The following is a 21,962-nucleotide window of genomic DNA, read 5'->3' as shown; positions in this document are numbered from 1 at the left end:
ATTCATTTGTTGAAAAGTCCAAATGTTCTAGTGCAATGAAAAATGTTTTTTTCTTTAAGTTGTCTACAGGTTAACAGAGTCCAAGCAATGATTTCCCTTATAATTGTAAAACTTCTCTAATCATAGTAAATTTACTTCATTGGGAAAGGTTACAATTTTGTTATACACACACCACGCTATGATTTTTTCCCCCATATTTTTGTCCCCCCAGATGTAAGATCTTGGCTCTATCCCTATGCATAATCCCTTTTGCACACATAACTGAATATCTGACTTCATGTCTTTGGTTTGTATCATTTCCTTCCTTTTAGCTTAAGAATGCTTAACGAATACCTCAATTAATTACGAAACAAAATGAACTAGACATAGGTGACCAATCATACATAGAAAGCCCATGATTTATTTTTACTCTTTAAAAAAAAAAAAAAAAACTCACTACACCTCCCCAAGTGTCTACATAAGTCATACATCACACACGGGGAACTAGACCCCATAGTGATATATACTTTACTTTTGAATACAAGAATAAACAATTCAAATTTTGCATAATTTGGTATTATCTAATAATTTGAGCAAAGAGCCTTCAACTTACTTCCTTTCATACAAGTGGGAGGGAAAAGTCCAAAAATTGAAGAAGAAAAAAAACATTATAATCCTCTCAAAATAGATCAACCAACACCACCATGTAAATATTACTCTTGTCATCAGGATGCCAAATGAAGGTCATGGATAGGATTACCAAAGAAATCTGAAGTGAAATTTTTTGTATTAGAATTGAGATGAAATTGAAAGATCTAAACCACCAATCCACCATACATCTACATATCAACAAAGAAACTCTTTGAACTCTACTAAAATCGATTCCTTTAGTTGCACTTTTTCTCTTGATACCTGAAAGATTCAAACATCAAAATCAAATACACACATAGATGCCCCCCTCTAATTAAACAGAGCCATCTTGATCCCATTAATATATTGATATGTGATATTCCCTCAAAACAGTTAATAAACAAAGGATCAAAAGGTGACAAACGTTCCATAGTAATAACATTTGAAAAGAAAAATTAGATTGTTTGTATGAAAAAATTGATGATAAATTTGGTCATTTACAAGGATCAATTATAGTGTCCATCATCTAACAAGCTTATAAGAAAAAGCGGAGTTGTTTCAGATGCAATGAAAAACACAATAAGTAGAATCCAAATTATAAACAATGTGTTGGTTACAGATTCTATTGCAAAGTCAAATGCTTATTCCTAGTGAATGAATGTACTTGTCATTGGCTTTCAAAGCCGTCTAAAATGCATATGTACTAGTAGCAATAATTTGTTCCATATCTCAAGGTAAGATCATGGTGTAGAAAGCACAAAGAAATATTAATTTTAATTTATTTTTATTTAATTTTGACAATCAATTGTACTTTATTTTAAGTCTTAGAAGTTAATTAGGTTGTTTCAGAAGGTGATTTTTATAAATCAGACATTGGAATTTCGCAAGTCAATCAGAATTAGAATTTCATAAGTCAAATAGAATTATGACTTTCACATAGTAATCAATATATATATATATATATTATTTTGATAAGTGACATAGTAATCTATAATGTACTCCTTTGGAGACAATTTTACAATTTTGCTTTTGATTAATAAAAATTTCTCTTGGAAAATTTTCAACGGTCTACTATTAACTCCCGCCGATGCTAGTTGCTTATTCCTACGTCTTCTATCTTGATTGTTATTGACTCCAAACAACCCTAGGTGTTAACTCCTACGTGATTTTTATTGTTTCCATTTTTCCAATTTTCGTGGCTTCAAGTTTTAGTTTTGTCCTATGTCATAACACCTAAGCCAGTTATGTTGACTTAGTAAGTGGCAAGCAAACAAAACACTCATTTGGGGATTAATTGAGCTTTTTATACAACCAAAAGAATACAAGGGTACATGAAACTTTAAACTACAGCCCCCACAAATTGCCAAGTTGCCCACTAAAATGTGATTAGAACAAGATTTTTTAAGAAATTATTATTTTGTAAAACTATGGTAAATAAATAGTTTTAAACATATCTTCAAGTGAATTGGTTTAAAAGCATTCCAATGAAATAATCTTTGGTGAAAATGATTAAGGGTTTTCTCAAAAGATGAAGGATGTGAGATATTTTTTCACATAAAATTTCTTAAAAGACAAGGTATACCTTTGTTAATATTTGGATCGCTAATTTCCTCATCCATCTTAACACTATCATGGTTACCATGATAGCTTGACTTGTTAGACTTTTTTCCAGAACCTCACAATAAATCAATTAAATCTCAATCTTTTAGGCATGAGGCTGGATATAATGGTTTTTTTTTTTGCATAAAATCATCATGAATGTTATTCCAATTAGATGTTTGTGTAGTTTGAGGCATGGCCCTTTCCTCTGTGTTTGACTGAGTAAAGTAGTTCAAAGTGTTTTCTGGTTTGGCTATGTTCCTCGTTCGGTCCAAGCTGTCTCTCTATTTCTTTATGTAGAATTTGTGTACCTTCTTTAGTTAAAGTTATGTCATTCATTCAAAAGACTAAAAATAATAATCAAAATCCCGCGGTTGCGTTAAAGAAATTCAGAGTTGATGGTTGCTCATAATACAAAGAAAATATTGCAACATTTAAATATATATATATATATATATATATTATTTTGCTAGGTAAGTTACACATGCATCTGCTAGGTGTTAATCCCCTATCTCAACTTCCACCTACTCTATCAAATATATATTTCTACAAGTTAAAATATAGAGGTTTGCAATAAAATGTAGTCTTTTGACATTAATTTTTTTAAAAATAAAAAACAACTACACAGTGATGGCAACAAATTGATCAATGGGGGAAATGCAACCATTTGACCAATGCTTTTAAATAATATCAAGAAACTGACCTTGTTCACCCAAAAATATTGACTCAAGAAAATGCCCCAATCATGAGTTGTCAGTAAAAAAAATATCTCATGGATTTAATTACTGTCAGCATTCACACCACATGTAATACACAACCATTTGAAGCACCAACAATAATAAATATTTACTGAATTCTCTACAAGTCTCACATCATTGTATAGACATATTATGAGAGAGAGAGAGAGAGAGAGAGATTCACACCTTCAACATATGTTCATGTGCTATACTGCCAAGAAACTTTAAGTTGTGGGAAAATACTACAAGACAAAGACATATATTAAAAAACTTGGTATAGTGATTAATAGCTACTAGTCCAGAAAAAGAATTGTGAAGATAAAGAAGAGGGATACCAATAACAATACTTACAACTTACACTAAATATATGACATGTACTGGTACTAATTATCAACACAACTTTGTACTTATATAGGCAATAGGTACACCAAAATGAAAGTGTCAGCATTTGAAGCATTCCCATTATTGATAGGTTCATAAGAAAAAAAAATTATTTGGTTAAAATTCAACTAATACATCTGTAGATAATTTTCTTTATTAGTAATTTACATGTGTACTTGGTCTTATAATAGATACACCCTACTTATATAGGTGATAGATACAACCAAATGAAACTGTCACAAATTTTTTTTTTTTAAAGATAGTGATTGCACATGTACCTATAATCTTAAATCGACAACCTCACCCGTTACTTTTCTTTTATAAAAGTAGTGCTTCACTCACCAAACAAACAACCGTGGCCTTGTAGAGCGCATTACAGGTATAATAAAATTATTGAGAAAAAAAAAATCCAAAAAATAGGTCTCCCAATTTTATCTCTACAAGAAATGCAACACTTCTCAATTGATTTCAATTGCTATTACTTAATTCAATCTTAACTAGTGCTTGTCAATTATAACAAATTATAAAATTGTTGAAATTTAATAGGTGCCCACTTCCCATGCGTTTGCTGCATCCCTTCAAATAACAAACAGGTAAACGGTGGGACTCAGGACTTTACTAGCGTTAACACTTATTGCTTCAAGCACCACTTTGTTTCTATGGATCCAATAGGCCAAAGAGTGTGGGAAAAGATGATAGGAATAGAGTTCCCAATTCCCACTAGCCATTTAGCTTCTATGAGAATAGATCGCATGCATTCAGTCTTATGAACAAACTTAGTAATCCCAATACTTTTCAACTGAAAATCATCTTCCATTGGCTACCTCTCCCAAGTTTCCAACAATTGAGTAGTCTTATGATGAATTCTATTATGTCCGTTCTTTTCTAGTAAGACCTAGCATGGATTTATTATGTCAAAAATAATGAAATATCACCAGAAGAACCAAAATCTCAACAAAAACCAATCTCAATTTTTTTGGCAAAGAAAATTAAGATAAATAACACCTACAAGGCAGATCACTTATCTTCTGTTTTAAATCTCTTTTACTCATTAGGCAGGGTTCATAAGTTTCGAGAATTTCATTTATCTTGTCCAATATGATGGAACATCAAAAAATATCTTATCTTAACAAGATTGGTTGACACTAGTCAAGCAGACCAAATATCTTTTTGAATTAAAAGAATCAAATTATTGTCTCAATATTTGAATTGGAAAACATGAAATTATTCTTAGTACTTCAAAAGCTAGAAGCACTTCCAAAGATGCCATCTTGAACATACATTAATAAGTTACCTACCTTTATAGCTGTAGAAGTGTAATATCTTGATGACCGAAACATAGGTATAGTCCATTGTAACAGCTGCTCCACATTCTTAGTCAAACATATGAATAAATAAAGATTTGAAACAATTAATTATTACAAATGGAATTGAATTTCTAAATCATAATTGATTGAATAATAAAATTTTAGTTCATGCCATAGCAGAGGAGCTTACTTTTCACAGTACAATCCAACATGTCTCCTTCTTAAGTGATGAAGTTGACCTAGGCAACAAAAAGGGAAAAATAATGGATTTTTGTAGCTATCAGATGCAATCAAATGGAAGGAAAAATTAAATTAAAGAGATTTTCAAAGTAGAGTATGTACTTTGAGCTGATCCTCCCATAGTCCCATTCTTGAATATTCACCAGAACAGCAGTAAAGCAGGGGATTAGCAAAACAACCTCTGTACAGTGATTCCTCAAAGGTTTGAAACTCCCTTGAACCAAAAAAGAAGCAACAGAAATAATCCTTTAGACTAGTAGGGCCTTTCAAGATTTTATTACAATAAGCATTACATGATTCAGCTTGCCTTTATAGATCTAAAGCATTTTAGTGTCTAAGAGTTGAACCTGAAATACCCAATCTACTTAACATTAAATTTAAAATCATTATAACAGAATACATAAAAAAAAAAAAACAATATAACTTGAAAAAAATATATAATTGTACAGAACATAGAAACCTCAATCTACGTCTGGCTTTTAACTAATAAAGGATATAATTCTTAATTGTTGCAGGAGATTTCTTAAAATTTACATTTTCTTACTCTTTCTATCCAAATCTACATGTTCTCAATGGTAAAACCACCTTAGAAAAGATAGCAAATGGAGAAGAATAGTCATCATAGGAGCAAAGAATTAATTAGAAAAAAGTACTTTAGTTAGAAGATTCAGGTTTGGCAGAAAGTGAATTCAGGTTTGAATGCACACATTTGTCGTATAGTTTGTTTAGCGATATAGAAAATAAGTATGCAAAAAAACTTAAGGAGAATTATAGATGAGCATTACTTTTTTACAAATGAATTACTTTATTTAGGTAACAAACTATACAAATAGCACAACATTAGCAGCTAAAAGCTACAACACCTAACGACACAAATAGAGCTGGCAGCAAACGAAATAGCAATTGCATCTAAACTTGCAAAAGCCCACAATTATGGCCATCATAAAAAATACAGAAATTCCCAATTAACATAAGACTATTCAGTAAGAAAATTTTGACTCTTCGCATAAGGAGGATAATCTCATTAGATTTGACAATGCCAAACATAATAAACCATTATAGACCAAGCAAGTTTGCATATGATGCATATAAAATTTTGAACCTTCAACTCGTCTGTATCCCACAGAACCACTTAATGCATGCTAATATATACCTGGTATATTATTAGACACCATGACTTAACTTACTCCCAAAGCCTCTTTGAGAAAGGATACTCGAACTCAACAAACAAGTGATGATTCTTACTCGCAAGGTAGATCCTACAGAAGACACATAACATGTCACCTTCATCATTTTAACAGCCTCATGCGGAATATCTAGTTCTCTAAGCAAGACAACAAAATAATAATGGAATGTTAGGAAAAATATATGAATTCCAGATCAGTTTCTACCTCTTCACTTCAGGAAATTTGGTCCATATTTACTCCCAATCTGATTTACAGCAGATGAACAGAACTACAAAGTTTAGCAATTTCTTTTAAATGTGATTTAATCTCACTACGTGCTACTCACAACATGCTCAAAGCATTATCTATTATTCTTTAATTAGAAGGAAAAATGCAACTGCACCTTAAATGAAATCAAACACTGAAGGAAATTAAACAACTCCATACCAAAAATGAAATCAGGATAGCCTTCTTTGCATCATAATATAGTGACACTCTCTATGCCATCACTCCACATTCATATATCAAAACATAAAGATTGGATAAATAGTAAGAGATGTTATTAAGTCTATACGTTCAAGTTGACTTACAGCTCACCCAACTTCTATATGTAACCTCAATATTATCTTGAATCTTCATTCAAGTTGAACTCAAGTATTTCGGTTTTCGGTCAAAAAGTAACAATATACAGATTTAGCATACATAGCAAAGCATATTATAAACCATCATAGAATCCAGTACATTTCAATATTAAGCATTGCATTCACCAAAGCAATAAAAAATGGACATGAAAAAACAAAAGCCAAATTGAATAACATGAAATCAAGAAAGTGAGAAATCAGGCCTTACTGTCAACAACAGAGGTCTTGAGCTGTTTCAAAACATTGAAGGTAAGCTTACTTGGCACATGATTATGGTCCAACGAGGCCAAACAACTGCATTACAATAAATAAATTAAAAAAAAAATCAAATATTTATTTTATAGATCATAATTACAATTAAATTCATGATTTCCCAATAAATGAAGAGAGAAGAGAGAGGCGCCCAAAGATGTAACCTATTAAGGACACATACCTTGACTAAGAATGGTCCATCACAATACTTGAGATACAGTTCTCTCAGGCTCAGAAACCGATATCCCGAAAAGCCATCAAAGGAATTGGCAGTGGGAATATCTATTTCCTCAAGCAGTTGCAATTTATTGGGGCTATGCAGAAAATTCCTAAGGTTTTTAGGGTTAGATAAAGTTAAATAAATAAGCTCACTGGTGAGATGCGTTAACGATGAAGGCCATTCTCTAATACCACTATTAGTCAATTTTAAATCCAACAAACATCCCCATTTTGGGTGAAAATCAGGAAACTTCTCAAGCCTTTCGCAGTGATCTAGATTCAAGGAATGAAGGGATCTTAGCGAGAGGCAGCTTGGAAGAATCTCAAGTTTTCTGCAGCCTGCGAGGGTCCAGCCTATAAGCTTACGAAGATCTCCAACTGACTTATGAACCTCTATTAAGTTTTCACAAATAGAAATGTCCAATAACCTTAAGTTTGGGGCGCAAATAGCAGGAAACTTCTCAAGCCTTTCGCAGTGACATAGACCAAAACGTTTGAGGGACTTCAGCATGGGGAGGCTTGGAAGAAACTCAAGGTTTCTGCAGTTGGCGAGTTTCCAGTGTTCAAGCTTATCAAGATATCCAAGCGACTCAGGAACCTCTATTAAGTTTTCACAAAAAGAAATGTCCAATGACACTAAGTTTGGGGCGCAAATAGCAGGAAACTTCTCAAGCCTTTCGCAGTAACATAGATAAAAATTTTTAAGGGACTTCAGCTTGGGGAGGCTTGGAAGAATCTCAAGGTTTCTGCATTTCACGAGGTTCCACGTTTCAAGCTTATCAAGATATCCAACCGACTCATCAACCTCTATTAAATTTTCACAGTAAGACATGTCCAAATTCTTCAAGTTTGGGGCGCATAATAAGGGGGGAATGGGAAGAATAATAATTGGTAAGAGAAGTATATGGCTAGTTAGACAAGGAAAGTAGGCATCTCGAGTTTTAGAAAATCGAGATCCATTTGCAAAAAAAATTATAGTTTTATTGCCCCTACAGTGGCGTTTTTATGTCTTATAGTGACGTTTTAAAGGCCTATAGCGGCGTTTTTCTGCAAAATTTTTTCATAACTGCTCAATACCAGGTTCAGTGAGCCCTATAGTGACCTTTTTATGCCCTACACTGACGTTTTAAAGTCCTATAGTGGCGTTTTTCTGCTAAATTTTTTTTATAACTCCATTTTTAAGCCCTATAGTGACGTTTTTAAGCCCTATAGGGGCGTTTTCTGAACTCGAGTTTTTAAAACTCGATTTTCGCTTGGATTTTTTTTACAAATCCAACCTCAAAAACTTGATTTTTATCTTGGAACTCGAGTTTTAGACACTCGAGATGCTAGTTTTCAAAATTCTTTTGCAACGTGACAACTAACTAAATTTTTTAATATTTATTGTTATTTAGAAAAAAAATTCCATAATAAGGAAGGTAATTTTGTGAATTTACACCAACGGAGATTGATATTTTTCAATTTTTCAAACTCGCGATCCTACAGAAAAAATATATATATATATATATTTCTACAAATTTTAAAAATAACATTTAAAGAAATCAAAATTCATCATTTCAAAAGAAAAAAAATTCAAAATTCATATATACTAATACTCATACCTGTTTTAATAGTTTCTTCACTCCAATCTGACTATTCGGCATATTCAACACAACAAGATTGTGAGGGTAAAATTTTAATGGCAAGGGAAATTCATATTCTGGCCACTGAAGCAATCTTAACTTGTTGGGGAGATATTTAAGCACTTTAGAAATTTGTATATTCTCAACTAAGAGAAATTTGAGATTTCTCATATTTTTGAAAGTATTTGCTTGCAAGTTCACTGGTCTTGGTTTAGGTGAGCGCCACATTATGCCTCGAATTTTATCCGACCCCTAGATAGAACAAAAAATTAGTTTCACTTCATAATAGAATTTGAATTTGACAAAAGTATAATGATTTTAAAACTTTAAAGGAAACATATATAGATAAAATTATATTTTCTGCAATATTGAACAGGAAAAAAAATCAATGAAAAATATTTTGGAAAAAAAAGGTGGAGCAAAAGAACTTATACCATGTTTTTAGTAAGCAATTTATTAGCATCCTTATAACACCATATCCTGCTACGATTTTCAAGCTCTTCAAATTCTTGTTCAACAATTTCTCTACCCATTTGTTGTAGCAAGTCATGCATACGCAATTTGCCGCATACGTCAACAGTTATGAGACACTTTTCAATGAGTCTACTAATACCCACACTTGGAAATAATTTGCAAGCATCTAATATATTCACAACTTCATCCTTTTCAAATCCCTTAAAAAAGCATGCAATATCAAGAAAGATATCCATTTCTCTTTTTTCCAATCCATCATAACTAATCTTAAGTTTATCAATAATTTTTCCATGTGGAATCTTTTTATACTTTTTGGATGCACATATCCATTGATCTTTACTTTTGCCGTGCAAATCAAAACCCATTATTTCTAGAGCTAATGGAAGGCCATTGGCGTAAGATATAATTTGCTTTGCAAGATTTGAATATTCTTGCTCAAGTTCATTTTTTCGGAAGGCATGCATATTGAAAAGATCACGAGCTTTAGATGAATTCAATTCTTCTACCTTATAAATGCTTATTTGATGATCTTTTCCAAGATTGTCTAGCACTTTTTTGTCTCTTGTTGTTATAATGACTCTACTTCCTGAAGCAAACCAATTACAATCTCCAAGCAAATTTTCTATCTCTTTTGATTGATCCACATCATCAAGAATTAAAAGAACTTTCTTATTGCGGAGGCTTTCTTTTATCATAGTGATTCCTTTGCGTACACTATTCACCCTATCATTTCTATCTCGTAAGATCTTAGAAAGAAGTGTCTCTTGTAATTGGGTAATGCCAACATTTGTCTTTGATTTTTCTCTAACATCGTCTAGAAAGAAGCTTCCTTCAAAACGATCAAAAATTCTATTATAAATAGCTATTGAGATTTTAGTCTTACCCACTCCACCAAGACCATGAATTCCTACCATGCAAACACCATTGGACTCCATATCTAAAAGAAATTCTATGTCTTTCGCTCGAGAATCTACCCCAACTAGATATTTATCAACAGATAATTGCATGTGATTTGATTTAATCCTTAATATCTCTTTAATAATTCTTTGGATAAATTCAAATTCATATTCATTGCAACTGCAAAATCACAAAGCATTACAAACAAATAATGAGTTTTAGTCACGATAAATATAAATATAAATATGCATATCAACTAAGTTAAATATATTCTATTTTGTGCATTAAAATTGACATACTTTTAATTGGAGTAAATGGCATATAATTTAAAGGACTGATTGATAACTATCATCAACTTTAACACATTCATTATTCTTTTTTGTTAGGAAATTAGAATTAGGCTTTTAGCAAACAATTGCACAGAAACTCCCATTAGGTTAGGAAACTAACTTATTGGAAACTCACTTACGATAAATTAACAAAATGAGATTAAGAAATATTGGAAAAAATTTCTATGACTTAAATTGGAGAAACTCTTAATTTTTATTAGGTTAGGAAACCAACTTATTGGAAACTCACTCACAATATTTTAACAAAATGAGATTAAGAAATTTTGGAAAAAATTTCTAAGAATTAAATGGGAGAAACTCTTAATTGTTAACATTATCCGATTAAATTCTTCCATTTCTTTCATTTAATAGTAAAAAAAGAAGAAGATAAAAAGAAGGATAAAGTTTGGCTACACTACAACTTTACCATTTGATTATATTTTCATTTTATATCATTTATATTTGCAAAATTTTCAGAAAATTAAACATGAATGGCTATGTCATCAATAAATTGCTTAAATTGCAAGCTTTGGTAATATAAAATTATGCATAAAAAATAAGTTTATGAATCATATGGTAAATAACAACCGATTAACACAAAATTTGACATGTATGTTAAGAGCATACAAAACATGCAATCTAACAATTAGATTTTCAAAATATGTAATAATGTTAATTTTTTGAATGGAACTTATAACCTTATGGTACAACCAAGTTTGGCCAAACTTTATCCTAAAAATAATAGGATAATTACACTTCCCTCTCTTGAGATTTGGGAAAATGACTTCATCATAAACCTGAAGGGAAAAAAAAAAAGACTCCTCTCACTTGATGTTTAAAGAAATTAACACCCTTCCTTTTGTTTATATTTATATTAGTAATGAAATAGTCTAAATTTTTATAATAATTTCTTTACAAATTTTTAACTATAATTGATAAGAAAATAACTAATAAATTTAGAATAAAAATGCAGAAGAAGAGAAGTATGATTACCCAAAAGAATATATCAAAACCTTTAAAAGTTTTCAACTCATAAAATCAACAACAGTAGGTATTAATTAAATAATACATACTCATTCTTGTATTCATGTCCAGACAAATTAGCTACTTCAATTAAGGCCTCCCTCCACCTCTTAACCTTCTCCATGTCGTCTTTGAATTTTTTCTCATGGTTATCTAGTGCTATCCCAAACTTTCCATCATTTTTTCTAACTTCCGATGGAGTCACTTTGTAGAAAATTGGATAAACCTTCTGGATCCGTCCAGTATTTTTACACTTAAGAATCTTGACAAGTTCATCCATACACCAAGCAGAAGATGCATAATTTTTAGACAATACAATGATCGAAATCATTGACATTTCAATGGTTTTGAGAAGTTCCTTTGAAATCTCTTCTCCCCTCTCAAGATTGTTATCAAAGAAGGTGATTAAGCCACTGTCATGCAAAGTGTTGTATAAATGGCCTGTAAAACCATAACGTGTCTTCACCTCGAAAACTCAAAAAGATATCATAGCTCTATCGGCAAGTGGAAGAAGAAGAGGAGGTTAATTCTTCTTTAGTTGGAAACGCCATCAATATGATCTGTTAACTGAAGATTGAAAAAGATCTAAAAAGAGGAGTAGAAGAAGGAAAGAAATATCAAATTAAGATGGAATGAAATGGGAATTATATATAAGAGATGAGTGAATTCGTGCAATTTGAAAGGTTTTGAATGTGATTGAGAAATGGTTAAAAGAATGATGATTTTCAAGAAAGTGTATTGGAATAGAATCAAACTGGAAATTTGGAATTGATTGGTAAAAAAAGAGAGTTTGGTCCTCACAGAGAAAAAGATGGCGACAGTGGATCCTTCATAGATACTGAAATAGGAATTTAAGATATTAAAAGTAGAACACCGATCTCCACTTCTCTGTCGGTAATCTGTGTATGAGAGAGAATTTGTTTGTGTGATAGAGAGAAAGAAATGGAGCTTCTTGAATGCTCTAGAGTAGAGAGATAAAGGGAAGGTGAAAAAAAGAAAAGAAAAGAAACGTGTGGATGGAAAAAAAAAAAAAAAAAGAGTAAGTAATTAAAATTGAGAAATATTCCCATTAAAATTAGATAAATGAAAGATGATTGAAAAAAAATATTAAAAAAAATGAATAAATAATATTTAATAAGATAAAAAAAAAGTCGGTTAAAAAATATATTAAAAAAATAAAAGGCATAATAAACTGTTAACTTGTCTAAAAGGAAATTTAAATAGATATTTAAGATGTCAAAAGTAGCGCCGAGCAATGGTACAGTCAAGTCAATCAAGTGCTACCACACTCATGAGTCATGACTTACCTTTGCCATAGTCAATAAAGTAGAGGTCCGTCCCTCTTTCACTAGGGGTGTCAATTTAGGTTAACGTGTTGGGTTCATATCGTGTCGAGGTAGGAGTATTCGACTAAATGACTCAACCCTAACCCGACCTATTTAATAATCGTGTTATGATCTTTTAACCCTAACACGACCTGTTAATAAGGCGGGTTGACCTGACCCAACTCATTTAACGCGCTTAATAAAGGAGTCGTGTTGGGTTGACATGAATGTAACACAACCCATTTCTACCTACATAATATTAAATATAACATTCATCTAGAAATAATTTTTTTTACATCCCAAAAAGCAATGCGTACACTTCAAGTCTTTAACCCACATTCAAAATAATATAGTTCAACAAAAATATAACAGTCATCTAGAAATAAGTTCTTTACATTCCAAAAGAAGTGCATACACTTCAATTCAAATTCAAAATAACAAAGTTTAACAAAAATAAAATAACATAGTTCAACAAAAATATAATATTTTGAAACTCGCCAAATGCTAAGTATCAATTTTGAAAGAATTTGAGTAAACAATAGACTAATCCTGACTGTGACCACGATTATCATCTATAGATTCTTTGTTGATGTTCAAATTCATAACATCTTCCACAAGCTCATCCAATTTCATTTGTGTAAGTTCTATGCCAAAAAAAAAAAAAGGTATTAGTAGTTCTAGGGTCTGTAAAGTTTCAATTTCCAATTATATCTCTTGTAAATTTTTGTAATTACTCACATTTCTTTTTAAATTTGAAATATATGTTGGATATAAAAGGTATTTGACAAATCTAAAATAAAATAAATTAAAGTGAGATATTTCTGGTTGATACAAATAAATTGGCGTGTCAAACGTGTCTATTGTGGATTATGTGGGTTGACCCGCTTATGACACATTTCTCACTTTCGAGTCGACCCGTTTATGATCCAAACCCATTAAGGCCCAATCCTAACCCAAAAAAACCTATGTTAGATTTGTGTCGTATTCGCGAGTTGAGTCAAACATTGACACCCCTATCTTGCACGAAGTTTCTGCTATGCAAATTCTCCAACGAGGCTGTCCCCACACGTTTTCGATTTTCCATAAAGACAAGAAAGTGGGAGTCGATTTTCCTTCCTTTTCTGAAAACGCTCATGCCATCTTGTCCTTCTTTCCGACACGTTAATGATGATAAATAATTAAATATCAAGCACCAAGGTTCATGATTGGGTGGGTGGCATTGGTTTTAATGGAAACTGAAAAAAAAAAGTTTTATTTTTCCCTAATCAACTCTTCACAAGATTTCCCTCCAAAAAAAAAAAAAAAACTCGTCACAAGATAACATTACTCGTATTATTTGTATTCTGATATAGTCGTAAGAGTATGTAATATAACAAACCAAAATTTCAAGATAAAAGAATTCTTGAGAAAAAGAGAGATGATCCTCACTGAACAAATATGAAAAAAGAACAAATAATTATATCAAAATTGGCCTCTTAGCCTTTATGGTTTAAGCAAGTAAGGGCCACTAAACTCACTTCTTATTGTTAATACTGATAATAGACAAAAATAGTGGGTAAAAAATAACCTCAAGACAATTATATGTTCATAATCACATTTTTATATATATAAAATATGTTTGTATTTATCGTTCATGTAAAGTATACACAATTGTATAAATATACAATGTTGTGCACATTTAATATTTAGTCTATAATGTAAAATGTAAATAGGAATTTGTTTACCAAAAAAAAAATGTAAATAGGAATATAAAACTTAATTCAATGCAACCAGAGATCCCTTTTTCCAAGAAGCTTCTGCAATACAATTAAAATCTTCCAAAACAGGGTGTCCCCACACGTCTTGGCAATGGCAAATGCATGTACAAACCTCGTATAACTTTCACTTTTCTCGGTAAGTGTTTTGCAAATGGATAGATTTAATTTTATTTAAAATTTAGGAAAATCTTAACGGAGTGTCGTTGAGGTATTAGTTAAGAATTCATTTTAAGAAAGTTTTGACATTACTTTTATGGAAAATAAAAAAAAATTGTCAAAATATTAATTATTTTTTTTTTCTCATAAAAACTTTCTTTAATTGAATTGTTAACTAATACCCTACGACACTCGTTATCATGACCCTAAAATTTATACCAAAATGCTTCTTGTCTACACGTTAAATGCATCATTGCTTGAAATTTGTTCAATGCATAATTCCTTTTTTTTGGCTTTTTTTGGCCAGGTAAATGCGGGGGCTCGAACTCCCGAGCTCAAGGCATACAGGGACATCAAGTGCTATTAGGCTACAAGACTCAATGGCGTTCAATGAATAATTTTAAATTTTAATTACTACAAACATGATATAGAAAATATAGTATTGGATTTTACCTTCCACCATGGAAGACGTAGGGCTCATATATTTATATCACTCGGGTACTTTGCTTGCTTTACTGATTTTCTGCAAATAGTTTCAAATTTTTTAGGCAACTTCCATTCCCAAGTATTTGTAGATGTAAATCCATAGCTTGTTAGTTAGTTCAGATCCCTTAATGTAGATTGTTTAACCTAATATATTAGCCAAGTAGTTACATAGATTAATTATTCATATCTAGGTTAAACAATAATATATCATATCTTGCAAAACAGTGAAAAGTAAAGAACACAACAATATGATGACTTAGGAAAACCAATGAAATCAACAATTTTAAGGTAAAAACTTAGAGAGGATTTGATCTAGTTATTCTCAAGGTAAAACAAATCCACTAATAGAGAATTGAAGTTTTTACAAAAGATTTAACCCTAAATTTATTACTACCTCCAGTAGTAACTTACTAACACGACTACGTGGAAGTTTCGAATTCACGGATTCCTTCTCTCTTGGATTTGCAGCACACAAGCACCCATGCTTGTGACTTTGGGATCCCACTCAAAGGTTTCAGATCACGACTGGTTGATCTTTACAGCAACTAGATTTCACTAGCACTTGATTGCAAATCTTGTTCTGGTAGATGCTTGTAGAGTTAGAAGGTATAGAACCTCTCAGATCTCATAGGAGTAACTCACAAGTCTTCTAAGAGTCTTCAAAACGTGGCTAAGGTTTTCTTTTTATACGTAGGAGTGTTGAACTGAAACCCTAAACATTTTTGTTGGCTTGGACCTATTTAAAAATTTTGCAGAAATTATTTTTCTACGATTCTCGATCAGTTGAGCCTCATCCTTAAGTTTCACAGAAAATTAATTATTTTTCCTGCAACTTGTACATTCTTGAGTTTTGACCTGTACAACTTTGAGAAATGCTTAACACCTATCCTAGACATGTTTTTGTTCTCGGTTTGCCAACACATACAAGGTTTCAAAAATTTCCTCAGACCTAGTTGTAGAAAACCTAATCCTATCAACCTGAATAGGGGTTGAAGAGGATGTTGTGGTTCTATTGGCTTTGGTCTTATACTTTTTAACAACCTTAGGAGCCATGACTAAGGTTAAAGAAGAAGGAAAAACCAAAACAAAACAAAAAAACAAGGGCAGACTACATCAATTAGAGTTAGAACACAAAATAACATGAAATTTTAAAAACTATATGATGCATGATGCAAGTAAATATATGATGCATGATCTAATGCTCTACAACATTTCAATTTTATCCCAATTTTAAAAATTGACCAAGAAAATTAGAAATTTAGCAAAATCCCCAATTTTGAAAACTATTTGATGCATGATGCAAGTATACATGTGATGCATGATCTAATGCTCTACAACAGTTCAATTTTATTCCAATTTTGAAAATTGACCAAGAAAATTTGAAATTTAGAAAATTTGAAACCCTAATTTTACTCAATTAAACAATATCATAAGCCAATTTTATTCAATTTCATCCAATTGAACAAAATTCTCAAATTCCTCAAGAACATATAAACCCTAATTTCGAAATTTTGCACAAATCATGAAAATTTTGAAATTAAAGTATATGAATCATGTTTATATGATGCATGAACAAAAACCCATCCAACAAATTGGATCAAAACACTCAAAATCATCAAAAATCCTTAAATCCTTTTGGTTTGAACTTTTGAAAAATTTTGATGAAGAAAATGTTGAGGAAGAAAACCCTTGAAGCTTTAACTCAGAAAAGGAAAAATTTTTTTTTTTTTTTGAGTGAAGAGTAATCAAAAAGAATTCGAGAGAAAAGAAAAAACTATGAAGAACATGTGATCTGATTCCTTTTTGTTTTCCCAAAAAAAAAAAAAAATTTCTATCGATCGGGAGGAATTGAGCCAGGAATCAAAAAAGTCTTAAAAATAGATTTGACTGATCGAGAGGAATCGAAGAAGACCGAGTCTTTTAGCCTTGCATTCGATCGATCGAGACTTGAAAAACCAGAAAATTTTGAAAACTTGGAAATTTTCTGCAAAATCGCTTTTAAAGCAGATTTTATGATATGAAATGCATGTCAATGATTCCAAATGTTTTCAAAAACACTTTCTCTTCAATTAAATCAATTTTTTTTTTTTTTTATCAAGATTCAAAATTTTTCTCCTCAAAAATTTCTACCCAACCCCAAAAAGTATTGAAAATTTCAAGAAGCACAATTTTGGATGGCCACAATAATTAACACACAATCACATGTACAGTATTTGACAAAGAATTGCATGTGAGTGCAACAAGTAAGTGTATGAGATACATAAAAGGTGATATGTAGATAGAAATTTAACATAATGTGTACATTATCAATCATATAAGTTTGAAAGTGACTATTACCTAAAGAGTTGCATCCTATAACTCTCACATCTTCTAGAAAACACGCTTGCAATCATGTAAAAGCAATTTTTTTATTCTTTTTCTTTTGAATAATATATTGATTTTTTTTTCCACTTTCTTTTCACAATTAACACCTCGTTTAATCTTACTGTGCAAGTGCTATACCTTACAAAGCACGACTTTTATAATTTGCACATAGGTGTTCATGATTGACAAGTAACAGTAGTGAGATGATTATTTATGCCTTTATCCTAAGATTTTTTAGTCCTTACAATCAAAAGAATATAACTTCAAAATCAAGAGCATCATAAACAACTCACACAATATAAGCACTAAATAGCACAAATTAGCAAAGTACATAAAAATAGATCTTCTAAGCTAAACAAGGTACACAGTCATGAAATGCAAATTTCATAGGCTAACCTCAATTACACACTTGAAGATGTGTAATACAAACACAAATTTTTTGTTTTTTGTTTTATTTAAATAAAATAAATAAATTTAAAAAAAAAAACTTAAAGACATTAAAAACAGACCTAGAATTAAATGGATGAATGTAATGCAAATTCAATCATAATGAAAAATATTTTGGTCACAAGAGATTGAAAGAATTAGCACAAGGACCAAAAGTATACAAAGGGAGACTATGGAAAAGTGATAACACCAATCACTTGACGAAGAGACTCAAACTTACTCCTATCAAGAGGTTTGGTAAAGATGTCAGCATTCTGACGATCAGTAGGGATATACTTAAGAACAACAACTTTCCTTTCAACAGATCCCTAATAAAGTGATATCTAATCTCTATATGATTGGTCCTAGAATGTTGAACCGGATTCTTAGATATATCAATAGTATTAGAGTTATCACAATACACAACCATAGTATCCTATGGCAAACCATAATCACCCAACAGTTTTTTCATCCAAAGAAGCTATGTACAACAACTCCTAGCAGTAATATATTCTGCTTCTGCAGTTGACAGAGAGACAAAATTTTGCTTTTTACTCATCCAAGCAACCAAGTTTGTTCCAACATAAAAACATCCACCAATAGTGCTTTTCCTATCATCAGCATTACCAACCCAATCAACATCAGAATATCCAGCAAGAGAAACATTTGACTCTTTGATATAGAACAAACCAAAATCACTAGTCCCACTCACATATTTAATTATTCTTTTAACAACAGTTAAATGTAACATTTTGGGATTAGCTTGAAATTTAGCACAAACACCAACACTAAAAGATATATCAAGACAACTAGCAGTTAAATATAATAAACAACCAATTATACTTCTATATAAGGTAATGTCAACAAGCTGACCTGATGGATCGATTCCCAATTTTGTGTTGATGGCCATTGGTGTTCTTGCATGAGCAGCGTTCTCAAGTCCAAATCTCTTAACAAGATTTCTTGCATACTTGGCTTGGTTGATGTAGATTCCTTTGTCAGTTTGCTTCACTTGCAATCCCAAGAAGTAGGTAAGTTCACCCACCATGCTTATCTCAAAGATTTACTTCATTTCATCTACAAAAGATTTAGCAAGAGTATCATTAGTAGAGCCAAAAACTATATCATCCACATAGACTTGTGCCACCATAAAATCTTTTTTATCCCTTCGAATGAAAACAGTAGTGTCAGCATTTCCTCTTTTAAATCCATTCTCTATAAGATAAGAAGCTAGTCTATCATACCAAGCTCTTGGAGCTTGTTTAAGACCATATAGTGCTCACTTCAGTTTGTAGACATCATTTGGCCTATGTGGATCCACAAAACCCTTGGGCTGCTCTACATATACTTTTTGCAACATTCCATTCAAAAAGGCACTTTTTACATCCATCTGATAGAGCTTGAAATTCAAGTAACATGCAATAGCCAAGAGTATTCTAATAGACTCCAGTCTGGCAATCGGTGCAAATGTCTTATCAAAGTCCACTCCTACTTGAGTGTACCCTTGAGCAACAAGTCTAGATTTGTTCCTTATCATTGTTCCATTTTCATCAAACTTGTTCTTGAAGATCCATTTTGTAACTATCACATTTACATCTTTTGGTTTGGGAACCAATTCCCACACATCATTCCGAATGAATTGATGGAGTTCTTCATGCATGGAATTTATCCAATTAGCATCTTCTAGAGCTTCATCTACCTTCTTAGGCTCCACTTGAGACAGATAGTAGAAATGTGTAATAACATTCAAAGCCTTTGACCTCAGACTCATGTTGTCATTAAAGCTTCCCAAGATGTTGGTGACAAAGTGATTTAGCTTGACCCTTGCAGATGGGCCTTTCATTAGTGAAGTTGATGTGCTTTAAGGTTTTGGAGTGGTACTGGTCTTAACTTGTTCTTGTATACTCTCACGAACTGGTGTGGTTGGTTCAGACACAGCATCATTCAGCACTTGTAATTCTTGGTCATGAGGTCTACCACAATACTCCTTGGGTAGAACATTTCCAACTCATGTAGGTTTATCTTGAATATTGTGAATCACTTCAAAATGGTCTTCAGTACATTACTCATCATTGATTACCATATTTGTAGATTCCATTACTATTTTGGTTCTAAGATTGTACACCCTGTATGCTCGGCTTGATGTGGAGTATCCAAGAAAGATCCCCTTATCACTCTTTGCATCAAACCTTTTAAGATTTTCACGATCTCGGAGAATGTAACAACCACTACCAAATATTTTGAAGTACTTGACAACTGGCTTTTTCCTACTCCAGAGTTCATAAGGAGTCTTCTTAGTATCCGGTTTGAAATACACCATATTTAGTGTATGACATATAGTGTTTACTACTTCTCCCCAGAATGATTTTGCCATGCTTTTGTTATTCAGCATGACTTTTGCCATTTCTTGAATAGCTTTGTTATTTCTTTCCACAACTCCATTTTGTTGAGGCGCCTTGGGTGCTGAGAATTCTTGCTTAGTTCCTTGATCATTATAGAAGGATGCAAGCTTAGAGTTTTCAAATTCTCTTTCATGATCACTTCTAATGCGAGCAATCAACATTCTTCTCAATTTGCAGCTTCTTGCATAAATGGATCATTTTATCTAGAGCTTCAGATTTGTCTCTCAAAAGAACCACCCAGGCTTATCGAGTGAAGTCATCCATTACAACTAGAATGTACTTCATTTCTCCTAGACTTTGAACTCTGGCAGGATCCATTAAGTCGATGTGTAACAACTCTAACAGTCTAGATGTCTGAACTTCCCTTATAGATGGATGCTTGGATTTCACTTATTTACCAATTTGATATGGTCCACATATACTGTTCTCAATCTTCTCAAATTTTGGTAAATGTAGAAAAGCTTCACACTTGGAGATTTTCTTAATTTGCTTGTGACTTGCATGTCCCAATCGTTGATGTCATAAGTCAACCTAATTTATCTTTACACTATAGCACTTGTGACTGATGCTTGAAGTTATGCCATAGCAGTTATTAGCAATCCTTATTCCAACACAAATGCAATCACCTCCACCATTAAGTATTTCACATTCATACTTGGTGAACAATACATTCAGTCCATTGTCACACATCTGACTGATACTTAGCAAATTTGCCTTTAATCCGTCTATGTACTAGACATCTTCAAACACAGGTAGCCCTAGAATGTCTACTATTCCAATACCTCTGATGATTGATTTGCTTCCATCTCCAAATGTGATAGTTCTAATCTTTCCTTCAAAAAGAGTCTTGAATAGGGCTTTATTACCTGTGATGTGCCTAGAACAACCACTATCCAAATACCACAAATAAGTATCACGTACTTTTAAGGCCGTTAAAGCAGTATAATAAACATAGTTATTGCAGCTTGTAGTTATACCAAGAAAATTAAGAATAGGGTTAACACATTTAAAAATCCACTTTGTCCAAGATCAAACACATTTAATTTTCAGTTTAATTGAACGCAAAGGAAAGACATTAGAATCCACGACGACAAGGGTCCAAGATCAACTCAAGTAAACTACCCAAACAAAAGCTAACCTACTTTGATACCACCTGTTAGTTAGTTTAGACTCCTTGTTTAACCTAATATATTAGCCAAGTAGTTACTTAGGTTAATTATTCAGATCTAGGTTAAACAATAATATATCATATCATGCAAAGCAGCGGAAAATAAAAAATACAATGATATGATGACCTAGGAAAACCAATGAAACCAATAGTTTCAAGTTAAAAATTTGGGGAGGATTTGATTTAGCTATCTTCAAGATAAAAAAAAATCCACTAATAAAGCATTGAAGTTTTTACAAAAGATTTTACCCTAAATCTATTGCTACCTCTAGTAGTAACTTACTGACATGACCACGTGCAAATTTTGAATCCACGACTCCTTCTCTCTTGGATTTACAGCACATAAACACCCACGCTTGTGAGTTTAAGATCCCACTCAAAG

General features: G+C 32.0%; 1 protein-coding gene and 1 long non-coding RNA gene across 2 annotated transcripts; both read right to left on the bottom strand.

The window, feature by feature from the left end:
* Positions 1-446: 446 nt before the first annotated feature.
* Positions 447-7,872, bottom strand: LOC111999743 (uncharacterized). Its single transcript, XR_010628523.1, has 9 exons — positions 7,114-7,872; positions 6,889-6,974; positions 6,265-6,304; positions 6,027-6,132; positions 4,976-5,087; positions 4,824-4,872; positions 4,625-4,699; positions 3,132-3,187; positions 447-891 (listed from the first exon to the last, which is right to left on the bottom strand). It is a non-coding gene; the product is annotated as an uncharacterized LOC111999743 (long non-coding RNA).
* A 10,619-nt stretch (positions 7,873-18,491) lies between these two features.
* LOC111999742 (secreted RxLR effector protein 161-like) lies at positions 18,492-19,058 on the bottom strand. The gene has a single exon (XM_024031864.2). It carries the CDS (start codon positions 19,056-19,058, stop codon positions 18,492-18,494), a length of 567 nt encoding a protein of 188 aa, XP_023887632.2.
* Between the last annotated feature and the right edge of the window lie 2,904 nt (positions 19,059-21,962).

This window comes from Quercus suber, unplaced genomic scaffold (genome assembly GCF_002906115.3).
Source record: "Quercus suber isolate HL8 unplaced genomic scaffold, Cork oak 2.0 scaffold_54, whole genome shotgun sequence".
NCBI lineage: Eukaryota > Viridiplantae > Streptophyta > Magnoliopsida > Fagales > Fagaceae > Quercus > Quercus suber.
This window is presented reverse-complemented; position numbering and strand designations above follow the sequence as displayed.

Excerpts from the sequence above, each read along its gene's own strand:
- LOC111999742 (XM_024031864.2), bottom strand. The coding sequence starts at position 19,058 with ATGGTGGGTGAACTTACCTACTTCTTGGGATTGCAAGTGAAGCAAACT.